This window comes from Zalophus californianus, chromosome 10 (genome assembly GCF_009762305.2).
Source record: "Zalophus californianus isolate mZalCal1 chromosome 10, mZalCal1.pri.v2, whole genome shotgun sequence".
Lineage (NCBI taxonomy): Eukaryota > Metazoa > Chordata > Mammalia > Carnivora > Otariidae > Zalophus > Zalophus californianus.
The window spans coordinates 96,219,090-96,236,766 of record NC_045604.1 but is presented as its reverse complement, the minus strand read 5'-3'; the positions used below and the strand labels follow the sequence as shown (position 1 = coordinate 96,236,766).

The 17,677-nt window shown below is 56.3% G+C and overlaps 2 protein-coding genes across 3 annotated transcripts; both read right to left on the bottom strand.

Moving 5' to 3' along the window:
• Positions 1 to 217: 217 nt before the first annotated feature.
• On the bottom strand, positions 218 to 6,554 carry GDPD3 (glycerophosphodiester phosphodiesterase domain containing 3). 2 transcript variants are annotated; one of them, XM_027613192.2, is made up of 10 exons: positions 5,900 to 6,554; positions 5,616 to 5,658; positions 5,228 to 5,363; positions 5,091 to 5,136; positions 4,820 to 4,938; positions 4,641 to 4,730; positions 4,077 to 4,210; positions 2,498 to 2,557; positions 2,337 to 2,388; positions 218 to 701 (listed from the first exon to the last, which is right to left on the bottom strand). In XM_027613192.2, the coding sequence occupies exons 1-10, from the start codon at positions 6,036 to 6,038 to the stop codon at positions 564 to 566; spliced, it is 957 nt and encodes a 318-aa protein (XP_027468993.2). In that variant the 5' UTR covers positions 6,039 to 6,554; the 3' UTR covers positions 218 to 563. The 2 variants fall into 2 exon arrangements, 1 of the variants encoding a protein (XP_027468993.2); XR_004819387.1 differs by having other exon boundaries at positions 665 to 701; positions 2,498 to 2,664.
• A 166-nt stretch (positions 6,555 to 6,720) lies between these two features.
• MAPK3 (mitogen-activated protein kinase 3) lies at positions 6,721 to 13,511 on the bottom strand. Its single transcript, XM_027613193.2, has 9 exons — positions 13,329 to 13,511; positions 12,099 to 12,281; positions 9,870 to 10,059; positions 9,586 to 9,702; positions 9,186 to 9,300; positions 8,690 to 8,821; positions 8,410 to 8,519; positions 8,164 to 8,318; positions 6,721 to 7,316 (listed from the first exon to the last, which is right to left on the bottom strand). The coding sequence occupies exons 1-8, from the start codon at positions 13,496 to 13,498 to the stop codon at positions 8,196 to 8,198; spliced, it is 1,140 nt and encodes a 379-aa protein (XP_027468994.1). The 5' UTR covers positions 13,499 to 13,511; the 3' UTR covers positions 6,721 to 7,316; positions 8,164 to 8,195.
• Positions 13,512 to 17,677: the final 4,166 nt, after the last annotated feature.

The following is a 17,677-nucleotide window of genomic DNA, read 5'->3' as shown; positions in this document are numbered from 1 at the left end:
CCCTACTAGGCTTGTCTTACTGCCTGCGGTGGCCACAGGATGCAGCCTGGCCTAGAGTAGTCAGCAAATGTTGGTGAAATGAGATTTGGTCAGTGAATAAGGTACTAGGTCTGGAGAGGGCTGAGGAGTTTGGGGGAGCTTCTGGCTTAGATCTGGGGCAGCAGATGAGCACCGAGGACTCAGCCTCTGCAGCCCATGGGGCCAGATGAAGTCCCTTGCTGTGTGCCTGGCGCTCTTCATGGCCTCAGGAGAATAGAACCCGTGGCTCTGAAGGGGCAGGAGGCCTTGCTCCTTCCTGCAAGGGACGTTCCTGAGGAGAGTGGAGGCCAGGATGGCACGGGGTGTGGCACTACTCTGGGTCTGGAATGCGGTGGAACCAGTGGGTCAGGCTGCTTAGGGCCCCAAACTCTGGCCCCAGGCTGGCCTCTTCTGCCCTCAGTTGCCATCTTTGCAGTAGGCTAGGATCTCCTCCCACCCGTGTCCCCCAAACACCAAGATGTGACTCAAAAGAAGATATTTATTGGGGAAGAGACATAGAGGAGAGGGTGAGGGCCTCCGGGCTTTTAGGAGACCTGGGCAGCTCCTCCGCGGGTGTCCAGGTAGCGCCTCAGTGCTGTAGGGTAATCAGTTATGACGCCGGTGGCCCCCAGGCCGTAGGCTGCTTCAAAATCCGACTCTTCGTTGAGGCACCAAAAGATCACCTGAGTGGGGACGGAGGGGCTCACAGTTGAACACAATTTACCTAGAACTTCCCCTTGCATCTAGATGGTGGGAGCTCTCCTCCCCTGTGGAGACCTCCCAGCAGTGGGATGCTGGGGTGGATTGTTGGATCGTCAGGAATTTTGTAAGACTGGTTATTAAACACAACCATCATGAAATACTAAATTATATAAACTTGTAATTCAGTAAACGATCTTAAAAACGAAGGTAATAAATACTCAAAACTCTTCTGTTCCTAATTATTTTACTACATGTTACTATTATCCCTGCTCGGGAGGTTAGTCACATCTGTTGAATGTGGCAGGTGGAAATACTACCCAAACTCTGTGCTCAATGACTTCGTGTTGGCTGCCTGAAATCAGACAAGGTGAGAGTACATACACCAGGGAAATCATCTATTGCTCGAACACAAGCTCCTTTTCCTCTTCTCTGCAAAGCTGGCTGAGGAACATCCCCCAGCCTGCCCGAGTCTGCTGCTTCTCCGTGTCTTCCCTTTGCTGGAGCTTCTCTTGTGGGCATGGTGGTAGGGAGGGATGGTACTGGTACCCTGGGCAAGTCGCCGGGCCTCTCGGTTTCTTAACGTGGCAAATGGGAATGATGGTCCAAAGCTGAGTTGTGGTGAAGACCCTCGGAGTCGGGGGGCTAATCTGAAGGAGGTGTGTCATCCGCACGCCTCACTCACCCCCGCGTCCAGGCCGTGGAGTCCCAGCCTGCCCGCTAACTCCTCCACCCATAACCCTGCTTGCCCTCTATGCCCGACACCTGGCAGTGACAGCACATGGTGGCCAGAGTGACCCTTAATGGGGTCACCCAACTGGATCAGGCCTCTCCCCTGCTTCAGACCCTCGAAAGCTTCCCTTCCTCTAGGCTGAAGTCCGGGCTCCTTGCTGACACTCACAGGCTGCCTGCCTCAGCCTCTGCTGCCTTCTCCAGCCACCACCACCACCACCCGCCCCGCCCCGCCCGGCCACTTCCTCTACACTGCAGCCTGCCGGAACCCGCTCAGTGCCTCCACTCAGTGCCTGCCCTGGCCTCTGGCTCCTCCCGGCCCTCCCACATGCTGAGCCTCCTGCCGGAGACGCTCTCCCTTTCCTCTCCTCACTTCTTCCAGAAAGCCTCCTCTGACCCTGCAGATCACGGCGCTGTTTCCTTTCTGTCCACTGGGTGCCCTGTGATTGTCTACCTCACTTCCTGCCTCTGCCCCTGATTTGATGGTAAGCTCCCTGGTACCGCGGTGCCTGCAACGCAGTGTGTTCTCAACACAGGTCTGCGAATTAAATGACTTCGTCAAAGTGAATGTCCAGGGGAGGGGCGAGGAGTAGACTGGGCCCGTTTTTCCCTTCTCTGGTCCTTCCCCAGCCCCATTAACCCTCTCCTCAGGAATCAGGACATGAGTAGGTTCAATACATCATCATCATAACGGCTAGCACTTATCAAGCCGTTAGGAAGTACTAGTCAAATATACCATTACCCCCACTTCACAGATCAAGAGACTGAGACTCCCAGGTGACCTGCCAGGTGACCCGGTTAGTTGGTGGCAGAGCTGTGACCGGGACGCTGTGCTAGGCCCAAAGTGCGAACCACCACCTGCTCAGGAGGTGGCGGTCAAGCCTCACCTGCACTCCTCGCTGTTCCAGGTGTCGGATCAGACTCTTCCTCATGATTAACCTGGTGGCGGGGGGGGGGGGGGGGGTTGGCAGAGGCCCTGATGAGAGGGGACGAAGGGCAGTGGGAGGTCTCCATGGGGACACGCCACCCAGCATTCTTGCCCCCTCACCATTTGGAAACCACAGCTGCCAGCTTGTTCAGCCCAGAGCAGGAAAATGGGAAGTAGGTCCTGCAGAGAGGTGGTGGCACGGTCAGTCCCCTGCGTCTCACTCTGTCGCAGGGGTGGGGGGGTGGTGGTAGTGTGGTAGTGTCACCCTGGCTCCTCTAGAAGAATCTCTGCAGTTGCCCAGATGAACAAGTCCCCTGTCATTCCGTGAGAGTCTACTCCCACATCCATGCATCCATACTCTGAGAGTGTGCCCGTCCTCCCCGCCCCCCCCGGCCGTTTTACAGAAGAGGAAACTCAGTTTGGGAGAGTCGAAGTGACCTGCCCAAGGTGTCACAGCACATCTGTGGTGGGGCCAGGGCCGAGACCAGAACCCAGCTTGATTGTCAAACTGGACGCACAATCTGAAGGTCCCGTGGTTGGGCCCGACCAGCCTCCTGTGGCTGGACAAGGCTCAACGGGTCTGCTGCTTGCCCTGATTGGCCCACTTCAGGGATGACTTTGGAGGCCCTTTATAATGTCCCAGCGCAGGCTCTGGAGTCAGACCCAGGCAAACTTGGGCCCTGCAGTTCTAGCTGTGTGGCCTGGGGCAAATTCCAGAGCCTCTCCGAGCCTCAGATTCTCTATGGGTACTATGGGGGTCACGATTCCTGTAACTTCTGGGTTGCTGCAAGGTAAAGCCCTAATCAACTAAAGGATGTGAAGACACTTTGCAAACTCTGTATAAAAAGTTATGTACAGGGGCGCCTGGGTGGCTCAGAAGGTTAGGCGTCTGCCTTCGGCTCAGGTCATGATCCCGGGGTCCTGGGATCGAGTCCCACATCGGGCTCCCTGCTGGGAGTCTGCTTCTTCTCGCTCTCCCTCTGCCTGCCTCTCCCCCTGCTTGTACTCACTCTCTAATAAAAAAAAAAAAGTTATGTACACAAAGTTCTGTAGTCTAATGATATCTTTGTAGCAAGGGATTGTGGGGACTGGCTGGGAGCCTCCCTTGGGACAACAGGGCGGGAGAAGAAAGCGCTGGAGCTGCCACAGAGTTCTCAGAAAGCAAAGGGAGGGGCCGGGCTTAAGAGCTGGCGAAGTATCCAGATTCCGGATACTTTTCCCAGCTGTTACTTTGTTAATCCTGGTCTCCCAGCAGGAGAAAGCTTGCTTTGCCTTTTGAGAATCAGAGAATGATACTATAATTGATTAATATTTGTCTCCCAGACTGTGAACTCACGGGGGCCTTACCCCACCCACATCTTATTTACTAGTATAACTGCACCTGGAACAGAGTAGACACTCAATAAATATTTGTTGGATGAATGGATGAATAAATGAATACTTTGTCCTAAAACTCCACCCACATCAACACACATTTGCATAGAGTTTCAAGGGGTTTGTGGCCGCCCCCCATGGTATTCATGAATGCTCGCTGAGAACCAGTGTCTTCAGAGGACCCTGGGGGTTATCCCTGAGGATGGCCAGGGAGCTGGGGACCCTGCATCATGGGGTTTTGAGGTGGGGGGGTCTTTATCTGAGGACAGAAGCATGTGGGGGACTGGGGGAGGATGCAGAAGGGAAACAGGGACGCTGTGAGTACCTATTGATGGTGGTGGGCAGGAAGCAGATGAAAAACCTCTCGGGGATGTGGACGAAGGGCAGCAACCCCAGGTAAAAGAGCAGCACCAACCACAATCCTCGGCTTATCGTGAAGGCGAACGGCATCTCGGGGTTCTGGGAGGCAAGGGGAAGTGAGAAGGGGGTCAGTCTGCTTCTGGAAAAGCAGAGAGGAGCCTCAGGTTGCAGGGGGAATAGTGCAGGACATAGAGGAAACGCCACCACCTGCAGGATCAAAGCTGTGATCTTGGCCCAGTGTTTAGGCCTAACTGCACCCCCCCCCCCCTGCCCAGTTCCCACCAGCACGCCTTTGCTCACACTGTCCCCGGTTCCCACCAGCACGCCTTTGCTCACACTGTCCCCGGTTTCCACCAGCACGCCTTTGCTCACACTTTCCCCAGCACCTCTCCTCTCCAAATCCTCCCCTTTGAGACCCTGCTTGGGGCCAGGTCCTCCACAACCCCCCAGACCTGTCCAGCCTCGGCCCGTAGAGCCTCCAGCTCCTGGGAGGAGGGGCCGCTGGAACAGGGAAGGCACCCGGACTCACGGCAGCCCTGCACTTCTTCATGATTGAGCTCTTTTCTGAGGCCCAGATGGTGATTTCATTGCGGTCAAAGTGCCTCACCAGGCCCGCTACCTGGAGGAGGAGGAGGGGGAGGAGATGAAGAGGAGGGTCAGGCCTCTCTCCAGCCCCAGGCCCCTGGCCACCCTTGCCCGTAGTCCCACCTTGTTAATGAGCTCTTCGTTTACTGATTTGACCTCCACACTCATGGGCATCCGAGGGAACCTCCGGAACACGTCCTCCAGGCTCACCATGCGCCGGTCTGTCCCGTGTGCAAAGTGGCCTGGGTGGGTTGTTCAAGAGGGATCAGAGGGGTATGGATGGGGTGGGGTGGGAACCCAGCGGGGGGAGGAGAGGAGGGAAACAGAGTCCCAGAGGAGAAGAGAGGGCAGGAGGCTGAGGCCACGACCCCACTCGGTGAGGTCACACTCTCACCTGGTGAGAAGTAAACCTCCAGCTCCTCTTTGCAGAGGGGCAGCTCCTGGAGAGAAAGGGGGTACGTCACCAGGAGGCACGCGTGGAGGCACGGTGGCTCTCGGTATGGTGACGGGGGGGGGCAAGGCGAGGCCCACCTCAAAGTCCAGGCTGCTCACGTCCCTGTTCACGCCTGACAGGCGAAACAGGTTCTCGTCGTGTGACACCACCACCACACCATCCCGGGTCAGCCGGCAGTCAAGCTCCAGAAAGTCGGATCGCTGGGCCACGGAGCTATGGGAGTGAAGGTCAGTGCAGGGAGTGGGGGGGCCCAGGGAAAGGGGCAGGCCAGACCCCAGGGCGGTGGGGAGGTTGAAGGGGGCGTGGGGCAGAATTCACGGTAGGATGTGCAGGCTCTGCACTGCACACCTCCAGGGGGCCCCAGGCACTCAAACTAGGAAGGGAGTGGCACCCCCTGGTGTCACACAGTGCATGACTGGGATGACATCAAGCGGGCAGCTTGGGATGGCAGGTGCATGCACTCACTTCTCCATGGCCTCCATGGTGTGCTCCAGCCGCTCCCCGGACCCTGTGCAGGGCAGCTGGGTGGGTCCCAGGGGCCTGGCCTCCCCCTTCGCTCCTCACCCCCTGCCCCGTCTTCCCCCTTCCACATCCTGCCCTGCCACCCTGCTCTCCTCCTCTCTCGGGCTCTGCCCTCTAACAGCCTGCTGCCTGGACCTCTCCTGCTGCCGTCCACCCTGGTACTTTGCACCCCGACTCCACCCTCCGTAGCCGCCATCACCATCCTCCCTTTCGGGTGCCCAGCTCACCTGCCCGGTGGGCTCCCAGGCGCGGCAGGAAGGCTCGTGCCCAGGGCGTGTGCAGCAGGCGAGGCCGGCGCAGGAAGAAGACGGAGAGCATGACATAGCTGCCCAGGGCGGGCAGGGCATAGTACAGCACAGGGCTCATGGCCACACTGCCTCTCCGGGGCTCCCGCTGCGTGAGCCCTGACGTTCCTGAGGGACTGTGCGGCCTCCGCCGACAGCCTGGCTGGTGTAGGCTGGCTCTGCCACTGGTTGCCACCACACCCCTGGGACCTGCTGAGCCTGCTCCTGGCCTGGGGCCAGGCTGCAGGGCTCAGCTGGGGATGGGGGAGAGGCAGGAGGAGAGGCTTCCGGCAGCTCTGGCTCTCCCACCCCTACACCCTTCCCGGACCCCAGCACCCCTGCTCCCCTTGGCCACACTGCGGGAAACAAGCCTCCCACCACCCCCGGGTCGGCTACAACCTTTCCCTCCTCCCATGGGTGCTTGTGGCTGGGGTATGCAACACGCCACCCCGAGCCATTTCCAGAGAATCCAGGGGTGTGGAGGATGCCCCTGAGTCACCCCCGAATCACCCCCAGCCAGTTCGACGGGAAGCCATTAGGGAGGGGAGAGGACAGTGACTAAGGGGAAAACTGACCCCACTCTGTCCAGGAGTCTGGCGCTCCTGACTATCCCATCGTCAGCCCAGGCTGGCTGGGGACCAGAGATCACCAGGGTTGGGTAAAGCCACACAGCTGGGAAGTGGCTGGGCAGGTGCGTCGGTCCCCAAAGCGACGGTTAGCATGGGGGCATCGGCGGACACAGACAGAGCCAGGGCCATCATATACACATCTCTATATTTATATATTAGATACAGGCACAGGGTGGGCGGGGGCACCAGGCTCTCCTCGTGCCCCCCACTCCACTTCTGTTCACCCACATACAGAGGCAGCAGGGGTGTTAGACGTGGCAGCTTTGGGGGAGGGGGCTTAGGCCTGGGCCCTGCGCCTCAGGGGTACTAGCCCTTGCGCCTTAGGAAAATTCCTTTCAGGGAAAATGGGGTAGGGTTTTAATGGGTCAGGGCTTGCCCCGAGTCCCTACTCAGGATCCCGCATCCCCCCACTGCCCTTCAGTAGGTCCCAGGGCAGCCAGAGCCCTTCCATTCCAGAACTACCAGAGACTGGGATAGCTGGGGTAGACAAAGGCAAGCAGCAGAGGGCAATTTGCTTTGGGGCCACCCAAGCCCCTCGGGCCCTGGGAGGGGAGGCAGGGCGGAGGGAGCCTTGGCCTGCTGGATCAGGAGGCCAGAGTGAAGCCGGGGAGGGTGGCCAGGCACGCCCTCTGCCCTGCCGGGGGCCACCGGGGGGGGGGGGGGGTTCTGGGCGGGGCGCAGTGTCCATTTCCTAACAGTCCGGCAGGGGAGGGGCAGGCAGGAGGCAGGGCCTAAACAAAAGGGCAGGCGGAAAGGCACTGTTAGCACCCACCAGAGGACCTGCCAGAGCCCTGACCTCCACCTCCCTCATCTCATCCTCACGGCTGCCGGGGATGGGCTTTGTCTTCCTTAACTGGACGTGGGGGGAGCCCCAGTGCCTATCTCAGGGTCCAGCTGGAGGGTGGAATAAGTTAATGCATGTGAAGCCCTGAGAAGAGCGCTTAGGGCTCTGTGTTTGCTCTCGTCCTCAGGGCTCTCCCCGGGAAACTGAGGCAGAGAGAGCTGAGGGGTCTTGCACAATGTCACATGGCTCTTACTAAGTGTGAGGACTGGAGTTGGAGCGCAGGTGTGTCTGCCTTCCTTCCGTCAGGCTGCAGCTGGCCGGGAGGACGGCAAAGAGACTCGAGGAAGGAGAGCTGTGTGGGCGGGTGTGCAAACCACTGACCCGGACACCAGGTGGGAGGGGACTTGGCATCTGGGTCAGGCTGGGGACTGCTGGCTCCTCCCAAAGCAATTACTGCCCCACCTGCCTCTCTGCCCACATCGGGGAGCCAAAACCTGGCTCTGGTCCTCAGACCAGGGAGAGGGGCCCTCAGGGCCCTCTGGCCATGAGGCCCGGAGGGTGCAGGGGTGCAGGGGTGCAGGGTGTTGCCAGGTGGGAGACCTTCGGGGCTGGGGGAGAGGAAGCGGATGTGAAGGACTGGTGGCCCACAGGTCTGTGGCCTGGGCAGGCTCCAGCCTTTCTGTTGCCACCATGCACCTGCCCTGTGGGCGTGAACAAGCCTGTGACTGTATGGAGGTGTGCTGGGCACACTAGTATCAGGGTGAATCTGTGTGTGGGCAGTGGGGAGCACTCACCAGGCCCCAAGGAACATAGGTGTCTGTCCAGATTAGGGGGCCTCCAGTGCCCCAGGCTGGAAGCGGGCTGTCTCTTGGAAGATGAGCTCCTTCAGCCGTTCCTTGGGTAGATCATCCAGCTCCATGTCGAAGGTGAAAGGCTCCTCAGCCACTGGCTGGGGTGGCAAAGAAATCAGGCTCAGGCCGGGTACAAGGGATGCCTACCCGTCACCTACCCGCCAGCCCCGCTGCTGGTGGCTGGCCCACCTCATCTGTTGGGTCGTAGTACTGCTCCAAGTAGGGGTGAGCCAGCGCTTCTTCCACTGTGATCCGTTTGTTGGGGTTAAAGGTCAACATCCGGTCTAGCAGGTCAAGGGCTAGGTAAGGGCAGGAGTCAGGGGTCAAAGAGAAGGCTGGAGGAGCTCCCAGAAGCATCGCTTTGCTTCTCGTGCCCAGGGTCCTGTCTATTCAGGCAGCTGCATGGCTCATGTACCCTCCTCTGCACCGAGTTTTTATCCGGTATTGGCCCCCATTGTCTCTCTCTCACCTTTGGAGTCTGACTTGGGAAAAAGCTTGGCCCAGGCCACCTTGGTCTTGGAGGGCAGAGACTGCAGGTAGTTTCGGGCCTTCATATTGATGATACAATTCAAGTCCTCCTGGGATGGGGAGCCCAGGATACCTGTGGGTAAGGCAGGTGCCTTGGTCAGAGTTCTCCTCTCCCTTCTGGGAACAGAAGGAAACCAAAACAAGAGTCCCCACCAATGAGCTCCAAGCCCTGACAGTTATCTACCAGCCAATACTATGGTGATGAAGGGCAAGGGTTCTGGGTGTGGGCAGCCACAGGTTCAAATCCTGATGTGAGCACTTCCCAAGTGTGGGGTGTAGCCTTGGCTTCTCCCATCTCTCGAGTGGGGACTGTGTCTATTATCTCATTGAAATACCGTGAGATGCTGCAGGGACTCCACATATGGTGGTACCCTGGCTATAAAGAAAACTCACCTCCCACTAGTCTCCCTCCCACTTAGCTGGCCAGGCCCCCTCACCCAGAATGTGGTTGAGCTGGTCCAGGTAGTGCTTGCCAGGGAAGATGGGCCGGTTGGAGAGCATCTCAGCCAGAATGCAGCCCACAGACCAGATGTCGATGGACTTGGTGTAGCCCTGGGGAGGAGGAGAAAGCAGTGGGCTCCTGGGCCAGCCTCAACAGGGCCCTGCTGTCTGGGCCAAACCACGACTCCAATCTAGACTCAATACCAGCAGGGAGGAAGAGGGCAGAGGCCTGGAGGACCTAATGCTCAGCTTCCTCCCAAGGCCTAAAAACCGGAGTCATGTGACAAGGCCTGGAGGCAGATGTCCTGGATCATGGGGGTCATGCCTGGCTCAGGGGTGGCTCCAGGGCTTTCTGGGACTTGGCCCCTTCCCTTCAGGGGTGGGTGGCCCCCCTACCTTAGAGTTAAGCATGATTTCTGGAGCCCGGTACCAGCGTGTGGCCACATATTCTGTCAGGAAGCCAGTGTGGTCATGCTCGGGATCGGCAATCCGGGCCAGGCCAAAATCGCAGATCTGGAAGCCAACCCAGGCTGCTAAGCTCGCTGCTCAAGGCCCAAGGCCCGAGCAGTCATATCACCCACGCTGTTCCCTTTGCTTGTGAGGTTCTACTCAAGGGGGCTACTGGTCACCTAGAAGCCCCAGACCCGTGGGAGGAGGGGATAGGCACCCAATCCTCTGACCTTAAGGTCGCAGGTGGTGTTGATGAGCAGGTTAGAGGGCTTTAAATCCCGGTGGAGCACATTGGCTGAGTGGATATACTTGAGGCCTCGAAGGATCTGGTAGAGGAAGTAGCAAACATGGTCGTTGCTCAGCTGCTGGCTTTTCAGCAACTTGTAGAGGTCTGTCTCCATCAGGTCCTGCACGATGTAGCTGAGGATGGTACCGGAGACCCCCCGGGCGGGGGCGGCAGGGGGCACTTGGTTAAGAAGAACAGGCTCTGGTGGCTAGGCTTCACGTCCCCTTCCAGCCAGTGCCCTTAAGACTCAGAACATCTGCCAACCCATCTCATAGGCTGCACAAGGCCCAGACTCAGCAGGTGGGCTCAGGGCCTCTGCTGCATCTCAGCGGGCGGCCCTGAACAGAAGTACTTCAATTCTGTGGCCTCAGTTTCCCTACTGGGAAAGCAGGGATAATAAACTGCAGGAGGCAAGAGAGCTTCACAGTGAAGAGCAGCAACTCTGGGGTTTAGTCTGCTGGTGTCTGAATCCTGCACCCCCACTCCACTGCTTATTAGCCTTATGACCTCAACCCGTCTGCACCTCCATTTCCTCCTGTGCAAAGTAGGGGAAAGAGTGGTTCTGTAGAGAGTAGTTACGAAGATTCAGTGAGATGACCCGCGTAAATGAGCCAACCCAGCCCAGAGCTTGGCACATTGTAAGTGCTCAGCAAACATGAATACTGTTGCTATTATAAATGCCTCAGCCACATGGCTGCTGAGAGGGTTAAATGAGATAGTGTGAACACCATCTGGCGTGCAATAAATGTTTGCTTAAAAATAAATGCCTGCCTTATGGGAATGGTTTGGGCAAGACAAATGAGGAGACGCTCCCAACAGCACGCTACTCCTCAAAGAGTGCTTGGCCATATATCAGAAGATAGAGGAGTAAATGTCCTTTCGTATTTTCAGAAAAAACAAAGATTAAACATACGTTAAGTAAGTAAGTAAATAAATAAATAAATGCCATTTGGTGGGTCTCTGAAAGAATAAGTCAGGACTGTCTTTTGGAATCAGCCTCGAAAGGGCCTTCTGAAGACATCTGGACCAATCCTGCTGTTTTAGAGGTGAGGAGGCCCACCCAGCAAGATGCAGTGACTTGCTTAAGGTCACACGGCGAGCTGGGGGCGAGTGTGGAGATTTCCTGCCCACAGCTTGTGGTGGGGGCTGCAGACAGTGCAGCACAAAGCCCCATGTCTGGGTGGAGAGCTGGGACTGCCGGGGGGAGGGTGGGGTGGGGAGAGGTGATGGGTGCTATAAGCCACTACCGACAGGGCCTGGCAGGAAGTGGACGGCAAGCCCGGGAAGCAATGTGGGGTGCCGGGGTAGGGGGAAGAGGACAACAAAGGCAAGGCTGTCCCTCCCTGGGCAAAGTGCAAGTCCACAGGTGACTGGGGTGAGGCTCTGAGCAGGAAGTGCCAGAGAAAAGACAGTTCTCATCTGGGGGAGGGTAGGAGGAGGTAGCAAGAGCCGCGCCTGATTTTAGGCTTTCTGAGCCTCAGTCTCCTCATCTTTGAAATGGAGCTGGGGAGACCCATCTCCTACAGCAGCTGGGAGGGAGAATAAGAAAGGCCAAAGCGCCCCGCATCAGGCTCCCTGCTGGGCAGGAAGCCTGCTTCTCCCTCTCCCGATCCCCGGGCTTGAGTTTCCTCTCTTGCTGTGTCTCTCTCTGTCAAATAAAGAAATAAAATCTTAAAAAAAAAAAAAAAAGGAAATGCCAAAGCACTTGGCATGCACTGCACCTCACTCATAGTAGGCCCTCAAAAACGGGCAGTTTTCTTCCTCTCTGCCTTCCTTCCAGTCTGGGGACCCAGAGAGGAAAGAATCATCATCTGTTAAACGAGAACTGACTGTGGGCAGAAGCTGGGTCATGTCACAGAACTGCAGATGTCAAAAGACAAAGCTCCCATAGAGCCCAGCCCTCTCCCCCCCTGCCCCCGCCCCCCCCATCAATGAGGCACAGCACGGAGAACAGACTTGCCCAAGGCCACACAGCCTGGCTGCAGCAGGCAGGATTCACCTCAGGCCTCCCAGCCCTCTTACACCCTGTGGTCTCTTTTCTGCTGGAAAGTTTCATTTACTGGGTTTGTTTTGGAGTGTGGCAGGGAAGAAGGAAACAGAAAGAAAGCCAGCGTTCTCCCAGCCCAGCTCTGAGGCCGGGCCTGGCCAGCCATCTGGCCAAGGTGAAGGATACACATCCCTCATGGCTTCCAGGGTGGGCGCCCGCAGAATGTCCCGAATGCCAATGACGTTCTCATGGCGGAAGCGCAGCAAGATCTGAATCTCGCGCAGTGTGCGCTGGCAGTAGGTCTGATGCTCGAAGGGGCTGATTTTCTTGATGGCCACGCGAATCTTGCGCACGTGGTCGTAAGCTGAGCTGAGAGGGCCAGAGAGGTATTTGTTGGTGTGGCCTTACAGAGGGGGAGTCCAGGCCTGGTGGCCCCACCCAGGCCTGAGAAGGGAGGGGAGGGAGCAGGAGAGGACTCTGGCCAAGTCATAAACAATGCTGGTTCCTTCCTGCTGTGAAGGCCTGGGATCTCCAGGGAGAAAGCTGGGGACCGGCCAGGCAGCCCTTCAGTGACTTCACAAATAGAGGAAGAGACTGACCGCTCACTGACTTCCCTCTCCTCAACCCTGTCCATTCTAGTTGCCCTGACCTCTCATCCTCCCCTCTCCAGGATGGTTTCCCTCAACCCAAGACAGGTCCAAGGAGTGGGTGGTGAGCCGAGGCCCCGCGGCAGTGAGGCAGATACATTGAGGAGGGAGTCAGGAGGGACGAGAAAGAAGGGATGAGGAGGGCACCAGTGTTAGGGCGAGGCACCTGGGCAGGAGAGCTGTTCCCAGATGAACAAAGGCCCAGAGCACACGGTGGGGATGAGAGAGCTCACAGACCCCTCCTCAAAGTTGTAAGGACACACTCCTGGACCCCTCGTGGCTCACTGGGCCCCTGGCCCCAGGCCCAAAGCCCTGCCCCACCCTGCCCAGCCCTGAGCTCTGCTCTTCTCTCTCAAACTCCTTGGCAGGCCTCACTGGGAGAATCCAAGGCATCCTCTCCCCAGAGTAGGGTCCTTCACTCGGTCCTCACTAAGGATATCACCTCCCTAAGAATACTTAGTATCTCCGCCTCATCCCGTGTCCCTAGGGCCCCCAAGGGCCCCACAGCTCCCCCGCATACGCTCGGATGTCCGTCGCCTCATTACAGAATGGTCGCTTCTAGGGCCTCCAAGCCCCCTCCCCTTAGAACGTACGAGGAGGCGCCGCTCCCCGAGAAAGCACCCCAAGGCCCTCTCCGTGGGACGCCCCCCTGCCTCGTGAAGCCCCCGCCTCCTCAGGACACTGGGAGTCTCCCCGGCCCAGAAGGCACTCCTCGTCCCTCCCGGCCCCCCCACCCCCATCAGCCCCCTCCCCCGGAACGCCCCCTCACCTGACCATGCCGTACGCGCCCTCGCCGATGTAATGCAGCTCCGTGTAGCGGGGGCCCACGTCGAACGGCTGCCCCTTCACTACCTCCACCTCCCCCGAGACCCCCGGGCCGACCCCATCAGCTCCCCGGGGCTCCCCGCCCCCGCCCCCCTGAGCCGCCGCCGCCGCCATCTCCACTCCTCCCCTCCGGCCCGCCCGCCTCCCCCCGGCGGCCCCGCCCGAGGCCCCGCCCCTTCCCGCCCGCCCCGCCACCAGCGGAGCGGTGCGCGCCAGGCCCCGCCCCCGCGCGCCCCCGCGCGCCCCCGCGCCCGCCACGTGACCTGCGCCCGCGCGCTCCCGGTTCACGCTCCGCTGCTGCCGCCGTGGTCCCCGGTCCCTGCCCGCTCCGTTTGCTCCAGGCAGCCTAGGGGCTCCCGGGGCGATCGGGAGACGGTCCACACCCTCCCGTCGAATGCATAGCAGTGTGTGCGGGAGCTGGGACCGGGACAGAGTCGCCTGCCGCCCCCCGCCCCAGCTCTGCTACAGCTCGAGTTGTGGCCCGGGGCTCGAGATGGAACCCCAAGGGAACTCTCACCAGCCCTCTGGAGTGTGGCCTCCCTGAGCCAGGCCCGGCCCGATGATAAAGCGGTCCCATCCGTATTTCCCAGTAGCGTGGGAGACGGCTTCTTCACAGATGTGGTCTGCCTTTCACAGATGAGGCCACTGAATGAAGCCTGAGCCGGGGCTGGTGACTTAGAGCTGGAGAACCCACAGGTGCAGACTCCCAGCCTAATGGCTTTCTGAGAGACACCTGCAAGACTGGGCTAGTGACTTGGCCTCTGCCAGCAACCCGACAGTGCCCGAAGTGAGGACAGATAACCTCAGCCCACTTTCTGCAGCAGAAAGGCAGGGAAGCTGCCTGTAGTGTTGACTAGGTTTGGCTAAAATACACTATCAGGCTTTTCTCAAAAACAGCAAAATAGGTAACTTATTTTCTTAAGATTTCATTTATTTGACAGAGAGAGAGAGGGACAGCTAGAGAGGGAACACAAGCAGGGGGAGTGGAAGAGGGAGAAGCAGGCTCCCAGCTGAGCAAGGAGCCCGATGCGGGGCTCTATCCCAGGACCCTGGGATCATGACCTGAGCCGAAGGCAGACCCTTAACGACTGAGCCACCCAGGTGCCCCATAGGTAACGTTTTTGTTGTCGTGGACTTGGCAAAACTGGAATCCTGGCAAGATCATCATCTTTTGGTTGGGTACTAGACTTTGTAGTTTACACCATACTTGGACCAGCTGAGTTTCTTCCGTAGGACAACCCCACTTTATAGGTGTCATCTGATTTTCATAGCAGGATGAACAGGGGCCACATCTGTCTTACTGTATCTCCCCCGGCCCCCATTCCCCCAGGGCCTGGCACTCAGACATTCAAAGATTTTTTGACTGGATGAATCAAATTTTACAGACGGGGAATCCGAGTTGGGGAGCTGAGACTCAAAAGGGTATCTTCTGACACAGAGGCAGAGGCTCTTTTTAATTCCATTCAGTCTCCCAGAATCATAGACTGTTAACACCAAGGAAAGGGCCCTCAGAGGCCATCCAGTCCATCCCCCTCACTTCACAGAGAAGATGTGAGCTGGAAGCTTCACAAAACACATCTCCTAGGCTTCAGTAAGTAATCACATTGTTGGCTTTTTTTGTTTGTTTGTTTTGTTTTTTAAATCCCTTAGAAGCTGGGAGTAGATCCTTATATGCATTACAGACCAGGAGACCAAATGGAACAGTAATTATGATTCTGAAATTGCTCATAATTAGATCTACAGTCAGGCACTCTAATTTAGATTAATGAGACCAAGTTGCTGGTTCCCAATAGCCTACAAGTCAGTGAAGGTTTAAAAAGATGCTAATTAGATAAGTGTTTCGGGTTTTTTTTTGTTTTGTTTTCATTTTGTTTTTAGTTATTCATTTGATAAGCTATTAAGTAGCACTGTGTGCAAAGCTCTGAGCTAGGCACTGTGGCTGATGAAAGACTACTATATGGTTGTGAATTAGTGGTTAAGAGCAAGAGCTCTCTGGATTTCCTGGGCTAGAATCCCATCTTTACCACTTACTCGCTCTGTTACCCTGGACAGATTATCCTCTGGTCTCTCTACCCATGGAGTTTCTAATCTATTGAAGAGAAAAGGTGCACATACATAAATCAATGTAATACAAGATAGATGGATGTCATATGGGGTGTGTGAGCTCAGGGTTGGTGAGATCACTCTTTTTTTAGAGAAGCGAGGAGGGAGTTAAGGAGGAGATAGCATTTGCATGATGGAAAAAGAAGTGGGGTTTGGGAAGGTCGGCATAGAGGGAAGGCCTCAAGAAGGAGGAGCAGCGTGAGGCCCCGGCATGGAGGCAGAGCCTGATTTGTCCAGTATAAAGGATTAAAGGGAGTTCAGGCTGGAGAGGCAGCTTGGGGCCTCGATTCAAGCAGGGAAGCTGCATGTTACTCAGTAAGCAGTAAAAGCCTTTGAGGGACTTTCGCCAGATCATTTTGCAACTGTGGGAGAATATAATGACTCAGAGAAAGCACCATGGAGTTCAGCATGGAGCCGGGTTTCCTGAGCGGACTGGGTTCCCCGGCAAAGGAAAGGCGGGTGCATCGAGAGCCGCGGCTGCCCCATCAAGCTGCTGCTGTCTGTTTCAGAGGAGTGTGACTCAGACCCCCCTCTAGTGGCTGAGGCTGGTACTTCCTTGGGATTTCTTGGTCTATTTCAGAGACTGATGCTCAACTAATAAAAGCTGAACAGTTATTCTGCACCAGGTACTTTTATGTATTTTGTCTTCCGTCATCCTCAGAGCAGCCATCAGAGCAGCCATATGGAGTAAATACTATGAACGTTTAACAGAAAAAAAAAACCCAGAAGCTTACTGAACTACTGAGTTGGTAGGGGCTGTCGGAATCATTTTCTCCATCAAACGGTTCATTTCCTCACAGCTCACTGCACTGTTAAGAGTTTTTCTAACGGCTGCCATTGGCTTAGTTCCAGCCTCTGGATCTACCCAGACTAAGGCTTAACCCAGTTCTTATCTTTGATGTCAAGGTCACAAGAGAGGCCAGTGGGTAGTTTGCCCAGGGTAACGAGTGAGTAACATCTGAAGAGCATAAGTCAGCATTCCCATTTCAACCACCTCAACCTGTCAGTACAACCCGAGAAGGCAGCAAATGGGCAGGAACAAGGGTCAGAACGCATTTAATAATTTATGGGGTGCCTGGGTGGCTCGGTATGTTAAGCGTCTGCCTTCTGGTCAGGCCATGATCCCGGGGTTCTGGGATCAAGTCCTGCATTGGGCTCCCTACTTAGTGGGGAGTCTGCTTCTCCCTCTGCCCCTCCCCCTGCTTGTACTCTCTCTCTCTCTTAAAAATAAAATCTTTTAAAAAATAATGTATGAAGATTTAAGAACTGACCATTTTTTTAAACCCCAAAAACCTCTGATACAGTTTTTGGTTTTTTTGTTTTTTTTTTAAAGATTTTTATTTATTTATTTGACAGAGACAGAGACAGCAAGAGCAGGAACACAAGCAGGGGGAGTGAAAGAGGGAGAAGCAGGCTTTCCGCCGAACAGGGAGCCTGATGTGGGACTCGTTGTGGGACTCGATCCCAGGACCCTGGGATCATGACCTGAGCTGAAGGCAGCCGCTTAACAACTGAGCCACCCAGGCGCCCTGATACAGTTTTTGTTTTGCTTTGTTTTCATCACTTCTTCCTATCTTAGAGATGAGCTCTACTCAAACATCTCTCCTCTGGCATAACCATTCTGCAGATGACCCCTTCTCTGAAATATTTATTATTTTAAAGATTTTATTTATTTATTTGAGAGAGAGAGAAGGAGAGACAGTGAGAGAGTACAAGTGGGGAGGAGAGGGAGAGGTGGGCTCCCTGCAGAGCAAGGAGCCCGATGCAGGGCTCGGTCACAGGACCTTGGGATCATGACCTCAGCCGAAGGGAGACGCTTAACCGACTGAGCCACCCAGGCGCCCTTATTTCATTTCATTTCATTTTATTTTACTTTATTTTATTTATTTGAGAGAGAGAACCTGTGCTCAAGGGGGTGGGGGAGAAGGCTCGATCTCACAACCCTGAGATCATGACCCTGAGATCATGACCTGAGTCAAAACCAAGAGTTGGACACTCAACAGACTGAGCCACCCGGGTGTGGTCAGCGCTGCCTATCCCGCTGGGCTCCTTTCTCTACGGCGTCACCCTTGGTTATGTCATACTCCAGTGGTATCAACTGTTTCCTTTATGTAAATCTCTGCCCTTAGTTACTGCCTTTCTCCTTGGTTCCAGTTGCAAAGTTTCAGTGTTTTCTGGACAACTTCACCT